The following is a 13368-nucleotide window of genomic DNA, read 5'->3' on the forward strand; positions in this document are numbered from 1 at the left end:
CTAATATTGAGTTACACCTCCTTTTGTCCTCAGAACCTTTTGCCCTCAGAACAGCCTCATGTGTCGGCCCATGTTGACTCCAATGCGTCACATGATTGTGTCAAGTTGGCTGGATGTCCTTTGGGTGGTGGACCATTCTTGATACACATGGGATACTGTTGAGCGTGAAAGCCCCAGCAGCGTTGCAGTTCTTGACACAGTCCAACCGGTGCGCCTGGCACATACTACCATACCCCCGTTCAAAGGCACTTTACTATTTTGTCTTGCCCATTCACCCTCTGAATGGCACGCATACCTAATCAAAGTCTCAATTGCCTCAAGGCTTAAAAATCCTATTTTAACCCGTCTCCTCCCCTTCATCTACACTGATCGAAGTTGATTTAACAAGTGACATCAATAAGTGATCATATCTTTCACCTTGATTCACCTGGTGAGTCTATATAATGGAAAGAGCCTGTGTTCTTTATGTTTTGTACAATAATGAGACACAACATGTGGGAGGAAATTAAATTAGCCTTAGTGGGTTTATAGCTGACCCTGGCCTGCATAACTCCCCCCCCCCCCCCCCCCCCACACACACACACACGTATATCGTGTGTAACCTTGACAGGTTTGAACAGTTTTCAGTGGACCAACGTGTGCATTCTAATTCAGGCTCTCTGATTGGCTTGGTGGCTTAATGACCTATCGAGGTACCCTCATCCTCCGGTCTCTTCCTAAAAACAGTTTCTTGAAGATGACTGAACTCCTCCTATGCTCACACTATGACTCACAGCCATATTAATCTCCATAACCTCTGCTTCGCATCAACACAATAGACGGTCACACAGAAAATGGCCATCCCTCAATGTACCGATGCAATATCTAGGTAATTAACATGCTATTGTCTTTTCCCCTATCTATCTCGTCTGAGACGTGTGTGAGTATTAAGCGTGTCAGATAGCGAGCGTGGAGTCGTTATGTGCCTGTTTTGACAAAAGAAGGGAGAGGAGGACTGTTATCAGCAGCAGCGACAGAATAGCCATGGCAGAAAGCAGATGTGGTTCTATTGATGTATGCATGAGTTAAATGAATGTCTAAAAACAGAACTCCAAGCAAAGTTTCATTTCTCGTACCCCTCCGCCTTACCACGGAACCTATTGGATGCAGTGATTTCTGATATGTGTGTTCACAGAATCCCACTAATTGTCTTGAATTCCATACACCTTGAATCTTGGCATTAATGAATCTGTGTTTGTGTGTGCGTGCATTTGCGTGTGTGTGTCCATGCGTGTGTTTGTTTTCCAGCGTGCTGACATGGGTCTCTCGGCTCTCACCATCACACCAGAGCGGGAAAGTGTGGTGGACTTTACCACGCGCTACATGGATTACTCGGTGGGCGTGCTGCTCAGGAAGGCTGAACGCACCGTGGACATGTTCGCCTGCCTGGCGCCCTTTGACCTGTCGCTATGGGCATGCATCGCGGGCACGGTGCTACTGGTGGGCATACTGGTCTACCTGCTCAACTGGCTCAACCCGCCGCGCCTGCCCATGGGCTCCGTCTCCTCCACCACCCTCTACAACTCCATGTGGTTTGTCTACGGATCATTCGTCCAGCAGGGTGAGTTATTTTTTGTTGGTATACTTTTGTTTTCTTTAGAAATGTATTTTCATCACCTGGTGTGTATTATGTACCCTTTACTATCCTTGTTTTTGATAGTTTCATTGTTGTTTAAAAAAAATGGTGAGTATTGCAAGGGGATGGGTTTAAGTTGAAAGGAAAGAGAGAGAAAGTGAAATAGGTAGGAGAAGAGAGAGAGAGAGAAGTGTTGGATGAGGGAACCAGAGACAAAAACATGGTGACGGTTGTCTTTCAGCGTTCTTTCAAAGGTCAGGCTGAAATCCATTTCTCTGGATTTGAGGAAAAGAGGGTGAAGGGGAGCTTAGGGGAAATAGGAGAAGGGAAGAAAGCAAAGAAAAAGCAGAGAGCGATAATGGCACTGACTAAGAGAGATGTGTGTGAGTTTTTTTTCTTCAGAGTACCATTAGTATTTGTTATTATGCTCAAGGACTCAGAGTAGTACATTTTGGGCCACATTAATTATGCAAATTCTGGGAATGATTTTAGCGTTGGTGGAATATTTTTATTTTGGATGAGCCGCCGACGAGCTCACAGCAAAACAAGCAGATTCTCAATCTACGTTTTACTAATGTCGGTAATGATGATAGTGATAAATGTTAATTGTTCCCATTTATTCACAATCGATCTTATTTTAGTTGTAATTACACTTTAGTCATCTAGTCATTATCAAATTATTAGTAAACCAATTTTCACCTCAGTATCAACAACGAGGCAGACTGCAAGAGCTTGATGCAGGAGAGCCTTTGACGCCTTGGCCAATTTTGGCTGATTATGCGTTGAATAGACATCAACATCCCAAGGCTCTTGAACAGTTCATGCCTAAATACACACACAGGCCGCGTTTACACAGGCAGTACAACTCTGATATTTTTTCCCCCTATTGACAAATCCGATCATCTCCGATAAAGATTTGATGTGAAAAGATCTGATGTGATTGGTCAAAGACCAACTAGTGGGAAAAAGATCATAAATGGACTGCCTGTGTAAACGCGGCCATAGAGACACACAGACACAAAGATAAACACACACAGGATTACACACGGACACACACACACACACCATGCTGGAGGGGATACTGTTATTGAAATACTGTGTCCCAAACCTCTTCAGTATCCTGACACATCCCAAATAACACCCTACTCCCTATATACAGTATTTAGTGCACTACTTTTGACCAGGGCTCATAGGGCTCTGGTCAAAATGTGTGCAGTATATAAGGAAGAATTTGTCATTTTGGGACTCAGGCATTGTCCTCAGGGGTGAATTGATTTGGAGGTCCTCAGTACACAACAACATCCCAGATAGAGTCTGAAGATGGGCGATTCCACACCAGCAGGAGCGAAAAAATATTTTAAGTATCTCAGATTGTTCTGGCAATTCTCTCATATAAACTTCATTGAGAGAAAGGATGCTTGACATGCTTTTTAACTTTTCAGACCTACAGTATCAAATCAAATCTAACCAACAGTGCAAAAAGGTATTAGGTGAGCAATAGGTAAGTAAAGAAATAAAAACAACTGTAAAAAAGACAGTGAAAAATAACAGTGGTGAGGCTATATACGGGCACTGGTTAGTCAGGCTGATTGAGGTAGTATGTACATGTAGATATGGTTAAAGTGACTATGCATATATGATGAACAGAGAGTAGCAGTAGCGTAAAAGAGGGGTTGGCGGGTGGCGGGTGGCGGGACACAATGCAGATAGCCCGGTTAGCCAATGTGCGGGGGCAATGGTTGGTCAGGCCAATTGAGGTTGTATGTACATGAATGTATAGTTAAATTGACTATGCATATATGATAAACAGAGAGTAGCAGCAGCGTAAAATAAGGGTTGGGGGGCGGCACACAATGCAAATAGTCCGGGTAGCCATTTGAGTACCTGTTCAGGAGTCTTATGGCTTTGGGGTAAAAACTGTTGAGAAGCCTTTTTGTCCTAGACTTGACACTCCGGTACCGCTTGCCATGCGGTAGTAGAGAGAACTGTCTATGACTGGGGTGACTAGGGTCTTTGACAATTTCTAGGGCCTTCCTCTGACACTGCCTGGTGTAGAGGTCCTGGATGGCAGGCAGCTTGGCCCCAGTGATGTACTGGGCCGTACGCATTACCCTCTGTAGTGCCTTGCGGTCGGAGGACGAGCAATTGCCGTGTTGCAGCTGTAGAACCCATGCCAAATCTTTTTAGTTTCCTGAGGGGGAATAGGCTTTGTCGTGCCCTCTTCACGACTGTCTTGGTGTGTTTGGACCATTCTAGTTTGTTGGTGATGTGGACACCAAGGAACTTGAAGCTCTCAACCTGCTCCACTACAGCCCCGTCGGTGAGAAAGGGGGGTGTGCTCGGTCCTCCTTTTCCTGTAGTCCGTTGAGGGTTAGGTTGTTATTCTGGCACCACCGGGCCAGGTCTCTGACCTCCTCCCTATAGGAGGAGTATGCATGCCTCCTGTAAGACTCTATTATCTGTGAACCGTACATGATACAGACAACATATTGGTGTCATTATAGTCCTTTTAGTGTGCACTAACATATGGAGTATGTGTAGATTCAGAAACACATTGTTTCACATGAACATTAAAAGTATTAATATGAATATCTCAAAACTACCCTTTTTGATTTTTTTAAAATTTTAAGACATTTTGTTGGGAACAATATACTCTACAAGTACATCCAATTTCAAGAGTGGGCTCTCTGCTAATTCTGAAGTTCTAATTCATTTTATGAGCACCACCAACACACTGAATGTTAAATGTATTCAATGGGAACTCCCTCTGCTGGTGATTTGCTGAATGTGCAATCCTAAAGGAGGAATGTGATTGGTTAATGACATTTAATGCCAATCAGTGGAGGCTCCTCAGAGGAAGAAAAGGAGGACCATCCTCCTCAGTGAATTTTCTTTTTTTTAAATGTGAACCATTAAAAAAAATATAATTTTTAGAAAAAACGATACTAAATATATTCACGTTACCAAATCATTGATTTAAACACACTGTTTCGCAATGAAGGTCTACAGTAGCCTCAACAGCACTCTGTAGGGTTGCACCATGGTGTAGCTGGAGGACAGCTAGTTTCCGTCCTCCTCTGGGTACATGGACTTCAATACAAAACCTATGATGCTCATGGCTCTCACCCTCTTCCATAGACTTACGCAGTAATTATGACAACTTCCCGAGGACATCCTCCAACCTATCAGCTCTTGCAGCATGAACTGAGATGTTGGCCACCCAATCAAAGGATCAGAGAATGAATCTAGTACTGAAAGCATAAGCTACAGCTAGCTAGCATTGCAGTTAATAAAATGTGGTGAGTAGTTGACTCAAATAGAGAGAAAGACAATAGTTGAAAGACAATAGTTTTGAACAATATCCATTTCTTTAAAAAAAAAAATCTCTTTCACTTAGCTAGCGAATGCAGCTAGCTAGTTTAGACTACTCAAACACCCGGCTCAAACAGAGAGGGATGCTAGGTGAAGATGCGAGAAGTAATTATACAATGAGCAAAATGATCATGCTTGTATGTGGCTGCTATGAAAGTGAACTGTGTTTGCGTGTAATCAGGGGCAATGTTCCCTCCAAAACAATTTTTGGGCTGAGCACAAACTTGAATGTTGTGAAAATTTCGTGCAACTTCCGGCACGTGTTTACTGTGAACACTGAAGCTGTACGTGTTTTAATTGACTGTTGAAACAGTGGCTACTGTAGCTATTCGATCATAATGTAGTCCTACCAGACTGGCCTACTGTGGAAATAGGGGTTCAATCAAGTTTATTTTATATAGCCCTTCGTACATCAGCTAATATCTCGAAGTGCTGTACAGAAACCCAGCCTAAAACCCCAAACAGCAAGCAATGCAGGTGTAGAAGCACGGTGGCTAGGAAAAACTCCCTAGAAAGGCCAAAACCTAGGAAGAAACCTAGAGAGGATCCAGGCTATGAGGGGTGGCCAGTCCTCTTCTGGCTGTGCCGGGTGGAGATTATAACAGAACATGTCCAAGATGTTCAAAATGTTCATAAATGACAAGCATGGTCAAATAATAATCAGGAATAAATGTCAGTTGGCTTTTCATAGCCGATCATTAAGAGTTGAAAACAGCAGGTCTGGGACAGGTAGGGGTTCCATAACCGCAGGCAGAACAGTTGAAACTGGAACAGCAGCAAGGCCAGGTGGACTGGGGACAGCAAGGAGTCATCATGCCCGGTAGTCCTGACGTATGGTCCTAGGGCTCAGGTCCTCTGAGAGAGAGAAAGAAAGAGAGAAGGATTCTATCATTCAGCCTACAGTAGCAGCCAATGTGTGGTGTTTAAACTTTTGGAAAAGAAATCATGCTGGGCTTGACATTAACCTGTTTATCTACTTGTCCTTCAGACAAGGATGTGACTGAACATGTTGTACTGTTTGATGCAAGAAACCACTTATTCCCATACTATTATTGTTATGCGGCGCGACACAGGAGGACCCAAAAGAGCAGACTCAGATAAGGAAACAGGGATGAATGAACCAAAATATGTATTGTTGCACAGAGAGATATGGAGTGCAGATCCGGGGTAGCTCGGATGAGTTGCATTAAAACCAGATGTGGAGACTGAGGTTGGAGTTGGCTGAGTAGAACAGGGTAAACAGGTCCTGAGGGGAATCCAAGGTAGTGGTGGTGAGTAAAATCCAGAGCAAGGTAGTTGGGTGGTGAGATGTGGAACAGGAGACAGGAGCCAGAGACAGAGCATTAACTGCAATGAGCGGATAAACGGTGTCAGGCAGGGAAACAGGCACAGCAGAGTAACTGGATCTTCAGTACTAATAAATGGCTAGAATCATGAACTGACTGAGCAGAGATTACGATCTGGCAGAGTGGAAGTGGCAGAACTTGTAGAGTATTTGTAGAGGTCTTTATTATGGAACGAGTTGCAGCTGGTAGGGATCTGCTCTGACTCCAGCACACCTGTCTCCAACCACACAATCACAAGAGAGGGAGAGAGAGAGACAGAGAGTGTACAGGGGGAGTAACTGTAGATCAAGAAGACACCGGATGAACACCAGAGGGCGTAGCAGGAGCAGATGTGACAATTATTACAGAGAATCCGGCAAATTATGCTACCCTCTGCCTATTGGCTACTAAGCTTATTCAAGCCTGTCTCAAAATACAATACTTCCCCTTTAAGACATAGAACAAAGCTCTTTTCCTGACTCGCTTTTCAAAGATGGCTAGAAATGTACACATTTTGTGCTCTTGTAGGAACTCAAGTAAAAGTGAAAGTCACCCAGTAAAATACTACTTGAGTAAAAGTCTAAAAGTATTTGCTTTTAAATATACTTAAGTATCAAAAGTAAATATAATTGCTAACACACAGTGCATTCGGAAAGTATTCAGACCCCTTAACTTTTTCCACATTTTGTTATGTGAATGTGATATTTACATTTTTATTTTTAATACATTTGCAAACATTTCTAAAAATCAGTTTTGCTTTGTTATTATGGGGTATTGTGTGTAGATTGATGAAGGGAAAAAACTATTTAATCAATTTTAGAATAAGGCTGTAATGTAACAAAATGTGGGAAAAAGTCAAGGGGTTTGAATGCTTTCCGAATGCACTGTATACTTAAGTATCAAAAGTTAAAGTATAAATCATTTCAAATTCCTTAAATTAGGCAAACCAGACGGCACGGTTGTATTTTATTATGTTTATTTACGGATAACCAACACAGCCTACACTCAGACATAATTTACAAACAAAGCATTTGTGTTTAGTGAGTCCGCCAGATCAGATGCAGTAGGGATGACCATGAATTTTCACTTGATAAGTGTGTGAATTGGACCAGTTTCCTGTCCTGCTTCAAAATGTAATGTGTACTTCTGGGTGTCAAGGAAAATGTATGGAATTTCATTTTTTTACTGCACTATAAGGAATATAGTGCAGTAAAAGTAAAAGTTGTACAAATTATGAATAGTCAAGTAAAGTACAGATATATAGTACTTTAAAGTATTTTTACCTAACTACTTCACTCCACTGATAACTGGGCTAATAACTTACTAACTAGCAAAGAATATGAACAAATGAACATATGTGGCTATATGCAAATATCGCTTTGATCTCAAAACAAACACATAATAATCGTGACCACTCATGCTGTAAAACAGTCCAGTTCAAAATGAATGGCACAAATCCATATATGGCAATAGTCTATGTGCATGTAGGCCTACTGCAACTCTGATTGGTTATGGCACACCAGTCTGTGTAGAGTACAGGCCTGAGTCGTGCCTGTCAATGCAATAGAATCATACTCCGATGCGCTCTGCCTATAACAGAATATCTTGCATGGTTAGTTTTGCATAGTAAGTCTTGCATAGTTCGTTTTGTTTCGGTATGTTGCATTGAAAGTGGCTAGTATTGCGTTGATTCTATCACATTTCCCACAGTATAGGGAATTGATAGTGTTGATAGTGTTAACTAATGGGGAAATCTCTTGAAAGTTGAGCGAAATTCAATCTCCTGCTTCTCTGCGCGGGCTAGTATTTATTCTGCCCGCAGCTAGAGGGAACAATGATCAGGGATATATTCATTCTGCCGATTCTGTTGAAAAACATTTCTTAAACGGAAGCAAACAGAACGGGTCACAACTGTTGGACTAATGATTACACCCTATATCAGCTAAATGCAGGCAAGAGTGTGCAAGGCAGTATTGAATGTGCCACAGTCTGTCACCTTAATTACTCAAATGTTTCTCTCGACCTGTGCACCTACGTTTTAAACGTTCAATCATTGGCTAGGTTGTAGCAACCTCATTAAGGGTACAGGGAAAGTTAGAGTATCATGTAGTAGCCTAAACCTATCGATGTAACATTGAGCTGGGTGAATGGAATGACAGTCATCCAATATGCTGTGATAGAAATAAGGCCATGCTCATAAAAACAAAAAATTGTCCTCATCTTAAACATCACCGACCGCAACTGATTTGTAAGTATAAAATGCAGGCCCTCAATGTCCAGTCTGGAGTGTGAAGTCATGAGCTCTGATGGTCGGTTACTGCGTAGCAACCTAGCGGTGCCAAAAGCCCTGGTCTGCCCTAGAAAGCCTATGTAAATTACGATCGGCAGAACAGCCAAGCAAAAAAAATGTTGACGATTGTTTTGGTCTCTAAAATTAGTTTATTATGATCAAGTTCGATCCCCACTGTGAATTATTTTAAAGTTCGCTACAAATCGCGATATTTAATTAAATAGTGATCCATTCTGACTACTACATTTGTCTTCACACAGGACCACCTGCTGACACAGACCAATCATGGGCCGGCAGGCTAGGAGGATTCTCCCGGTTGACTCTCAGGCAGGATGAAAGGGACTATATTGACCCTGATCCGTTGCTAGTTACGGCCACTTTCACCATGATCCTTAGAGATTTTTGGGGTGCCATTCAGCCCCATTCAGCAATATGGCATGCTTCAAATTAAAATACTTCCTGCGCCATCGGGAGTTTTCCATAGGAAAACGTCAACGCTACCACTATCTACTGATTTTAATGTATATGATATAATGGTTCATATCACTCTGGAAATGTGATGTGTTTGAAGAGTATATTGTTCCAAACATCATGTCTAAACATCAGCAAATTCAAAAAGGGTCGTTTTGAGATACTCATTAGTACATTTTACATTTACATTTAAGTAATTTAGCAGACGCTCTTATCCAGAGGTGCATTCACCTTATGATATCCAGTGGAACAACCACTTTACAATAGTGCATCTAAATCTTTTAAGGGGGGGGGTTAGAAGGATTACTTTATCCTATCCTAGGTATTCCTTAAAGAGGTGGGGTTTCAGGTGTGATTGGTGGTGATTGACTCCGCTGACCTGGCGTCGTGAGGGAGTTTGTTCCACCATTGGGGTGCCAGAGCAGCGAACAGTTTTGACTGGGCTGAGCGGGAACTGTACTTCCTCAGTGGTAGGGAGGCGAGCAGGCCAGAGGTGGATGAACGCAGTGCCCTTGTTTGGGTGTAGGGCCTGATCAGAGCCTGAAGGTACGGAGGTGCCGTTCCCCTCACAGCTCCGTAGGCAAGCACCATGGTCTTGTAGCGGATGCGAGCTTCAACTGGACGCCAGTGGAGAGAGCGGAGGAGCGGGGTGACGTGAGAGAACTTGGGAAGGTTGAACACCTGACGGGCTGCGGCGTTCTGGATGAGTTGTAGTTTAATGGCACAGGCAGGGAGCCCAGCCAACAGCGAGTTGCAGTAATCCAGACGGGAGATGACAAGTGCCTGGATTAGGACCTGCGCCGCTTCCTGTGTGAGGGAGGGTCGTACTCTGCGAATGTTGTAGAGCATGAACCTACAGGAACGTGCCACCGCCTTGAGGTTAGTTGAGAACGACAGGGTGTTGTCCAGGATCACGCCAAGGTTCTTAGCGCTCTGGGAGGAGGACACAATGGAGTTGTCAACCGTGATGGCAAGATCATGGAACGGGCAGTCCTTCCCCGGGAGGAAGAGCAGCTCCGTCTTGCCGCTCCGTACTGCCTGGTAGTAATTGTTTTAATGTTGAAGAATTCATGTGAAACATTGTATTTCTGAATGTAGACATACTCCATATGTTAGAGTGCACTATAAGGACTATAATGACACCAAGATGTCTGTATCATGTACGGTTCATGGATCGTAGGGTCTTACAGGAGGCATGTATAGGTCTGAAAAGGGCCTGGTAGGGCCACTTTCATCATGATTTGTGATACAAATATAAAATGTATCAAAAATGGTTTGTGATACAAATGTAAAAAGTATTTCAAGCATTCTCCCTCCCAAGTAAGTTTCTATGTGAGAATTGACAGAAGAAAAAAAGAAGAAAAATATTTTTCACTGCTGGCGTAGAATCCCCCAAATCTAGATGAATGATCAAACATGACGATGCAGCACCAGCTTTGCCTCTTTGTCATCCAACAGAGAATACACACCGAGTGTACAAACCGTTAAGGACACCTGCTCTTTCCATGACAGACTCACCAGGTGAATCCAGGTGAAAGCTATGATCCACTTCAATCAGTGTAAATGAAGGGGAGTATAGGGCTGCTACGGTGACTGTATTAGTGTCAGACCGGCGATCACGGGTCATGACAGCAGGCAAGTTCCATGTGACTGTGTAGTTACGTAATTAGAAGCGCTGATGCTGCTGATGGTCATTAGTGTAAGGATCGACGCTGGTAGAGATGAGAAGCAGGTACAGGGAGTGAACATTTAATGATCAACTCGAGCGCCAGAGAGGGAGAGCGGGACCAGGCGTGACAATTAGTAGCCTACCAAACGTGCTAACTGCCTGGTACTCAGCACTCTATTGTCCCTCCAATCACACTGACGTCAATGCAAATGTATTCAAAAATCAAGTACTTCATGAGAGCCCGTGAGCTCATGTTGCGCAACATTTCTATAGGCTATGCAACAACTGCGTGAGAAAGCAGAGCTCATGCCTTTCATGCAACTTTTTTCAAATCTTAATTAGAGTTGCATCAGGCGGCCTTAGAATGTTACAAAAATCCAGACATATTTTGTATCACAATTTGTTTTTTACCTTCATTTAACTAAAGTTACATAACTCTAAATTAGCATATAGAAGGACCTGAATAGCGGCATATGCGCCCTCCCTCAAATCGTTTGGAGAAAATATAATTTTTATTTTATTCAGCTATGTTCAATTGTATTCTTCATATTATGAAAAAAATCTAAAATAATGGCATGGAATTCTAAGCAAATCTTGTCACGCTGAATGACGCTGGAGAGACGAAGCAGGTACGGGGAGTAACATTTAATAAATGACGGACATATAACGAGACAAGCACAGCGTCAGCAAACAGAAACTTAGACAAGAAACAATCAATGCAGCAGCAGGGAACAGAGCAAGGGAACAGACAAATATAGGGGAGGAAATTAACATGTAATAAGTGAGTCCAGGTGAGTCCATTAACGCTGATGCGAGTGACGAGGGAAGGCAGGTGTGGGTGATGGATGGCAGGAGCGTGTGATGCAGGGTAATCTGGCGCCCTCAAGCGCCAGGGGAAGGGAAGAGCGGGAGCAAACATGACAAATCTTGTCTGCTAAATGAACTAGTGTAGCCCACAGCCATACAGCATAGCCAGATCAGGGCCTAATATAAGGACAACTCAGGGTATGCTATTCTGTTCTTCTGAAATAGACAACATTTACTTCATATCATGTTACTCTAGTCCTGTCTAAAATAAATAATGGATTTATTGTGATAGTGTGGCTATATTACGTGGATTTATTAGACTTTTTCTAATGCATCAGTGGCTTGCCAGGAGATGTTATGTTAATTAACGTTCAATTACCATGAGCCCGGCAGTTATTTGTTTGACAATCACCGGCTAACCAAATTTCATGACCTGCCACAGCTGTAGGTGAGACAGGTAAAAACATTATTTTCAAACCTTGCAACAATTGCTTGTGTGGGTGCCATTCAGAGGGTGAATGGGCAAGACAAAAGAGTTAAGTTCCTTTGAATGGGGTAGGGTAGTACAGTGCCTTGCAAAAGTATTCTTCCCCCTTGGCGTTTTTCCTATTTTGTTGCAATACAACTTGTAATTTAAATATATTTTTATTTGCATTTCATGTAATGGACAGACACAAAATAGTCCAAATTGGTGAAGTGAAATGAAAAAAAAATACTTGTTTCAAAAAATTATACAAAATAAAAAACAGAGAATGGTGCGTGCATATGTATTCACCCCCTTTGCTATGAAGCCCGTAATAAGATCTGGTGCAACCAATTACCTTCAGAAGTCACATAATTAGTTAAATAAAGTCCACCTGTGTGCTATCTAGGTGTCACATGATCTGTCGCATGATCTTAGTATATATACACCTGTTCTGAAAGGCCCCAGAGTCTGCAAAACCACTAAGCGAGGGGCACCACCAAGCAAGCGACACCATGAAGACCAAGGAGCTCTCCAAACAGGTGGACAAGTTGTGGAGAAGTACAGATCAGGGTTGGGTTATTAAAAAAATATCTGAAACTTTGAACATCCAATGGAGCGCCATTAAATCCATTATTAAAACATGGAAAGAATATGGCGCCACAAGAAACCTGCCAAGAGAGGGCCGCCCACCAAAACTCACGGACCAGGCAAGGAGGGCATTCATCAGAGATAACCCTGAAGGAGCTACAAAGCTCCACAGTGGAGATTGTTGTATCTCTCCATAGGACCACTTTGAGCCGTACATTCCACAGAGCTGAGCTTTATGGAAGAGTGGCCAGAAAAAAGCAATTTCTTAAAGAAAGAAGTAGCAAACACGTTTGGTGTTCGCCAAAAGGCATGTGGGAGACTCCCCAAACATATAGAAGAAGGTACTCTGGTCAGATGAGCTTTTTGGCCATTAAGGAAAACGCTATGTCTGGCGCAAACCCAACACCTCTCATCACCCCGAGAATACCATCCCCACAGTGAAGCATGGTGGTTGCAGCATCATGCTGTTGGGATGTTTTTCATCGTCTGGGACTGGGAAACTGGTCAGAATTTAAGGAATGTTGGATGGCGCTAAATACAGGCAAATTCTTGAGGGAGACCTATTTCTGTCTTCCAGAGATTTTAGACTGGGACGGAGTTTCACCTTCCAGCAGGACAATGACCCTAAGGATACTGCTAAAGCAACACTCGAGTGGTTTAAGGGGAAACATTTAAATAATTTGTAATGGCCTAGTCAAAGCCCAGACCTCAATCCAATTGAAAATCTGTAATATAATTTAAAGATTGCTGTACACCAGCGGAACC

At 42.8% G+C, this 13368-nt stretch overlaps 1 protein-coding gene across 3 annotated transcripts in view; it reads left to right on the forward strand.

Annotated features, from left to right (window-relative positions):
* The window catches only part of LOC129825955 (glutamate receptor ionotropic, delta-2-like), a 595589-nt gene that overhangs the window by 460986 nt on the left and 121235 nt on the right, over positions 1-13368 (forward strand). For all 3 annotated transcript variants that reach the window (XR_008754971.1, XM_055886121.1, XM_055886122.1), the window contains exon 11: positions 1288-1600. Coding sequence is in view for 2 of the 3 variants with exons in the window: in XM_055886121.1 (XP_055742096.1) it covers positions 1288-1600 (313 nt within the window). In the remaining variant the exon portion in view is untranslated. The remainder of the gene's footprint in view (positions 1-1287; positions 1601-13368) is intronic.

This window comes from Salvelinus fontinalis, chromosome 28, assembly GCF_029448725.1.
Source record: "Salvelinus fontinalis isolate EN_2023a chromosome 28, ASM2944872v1, whole genome shotgun sequence".
NCBI lineage: Eukaryota > Metazoa > Chordata > Actinopteri > Salmoniformes > Salmonidae > Salvelinus > Salvelinus fontinalis.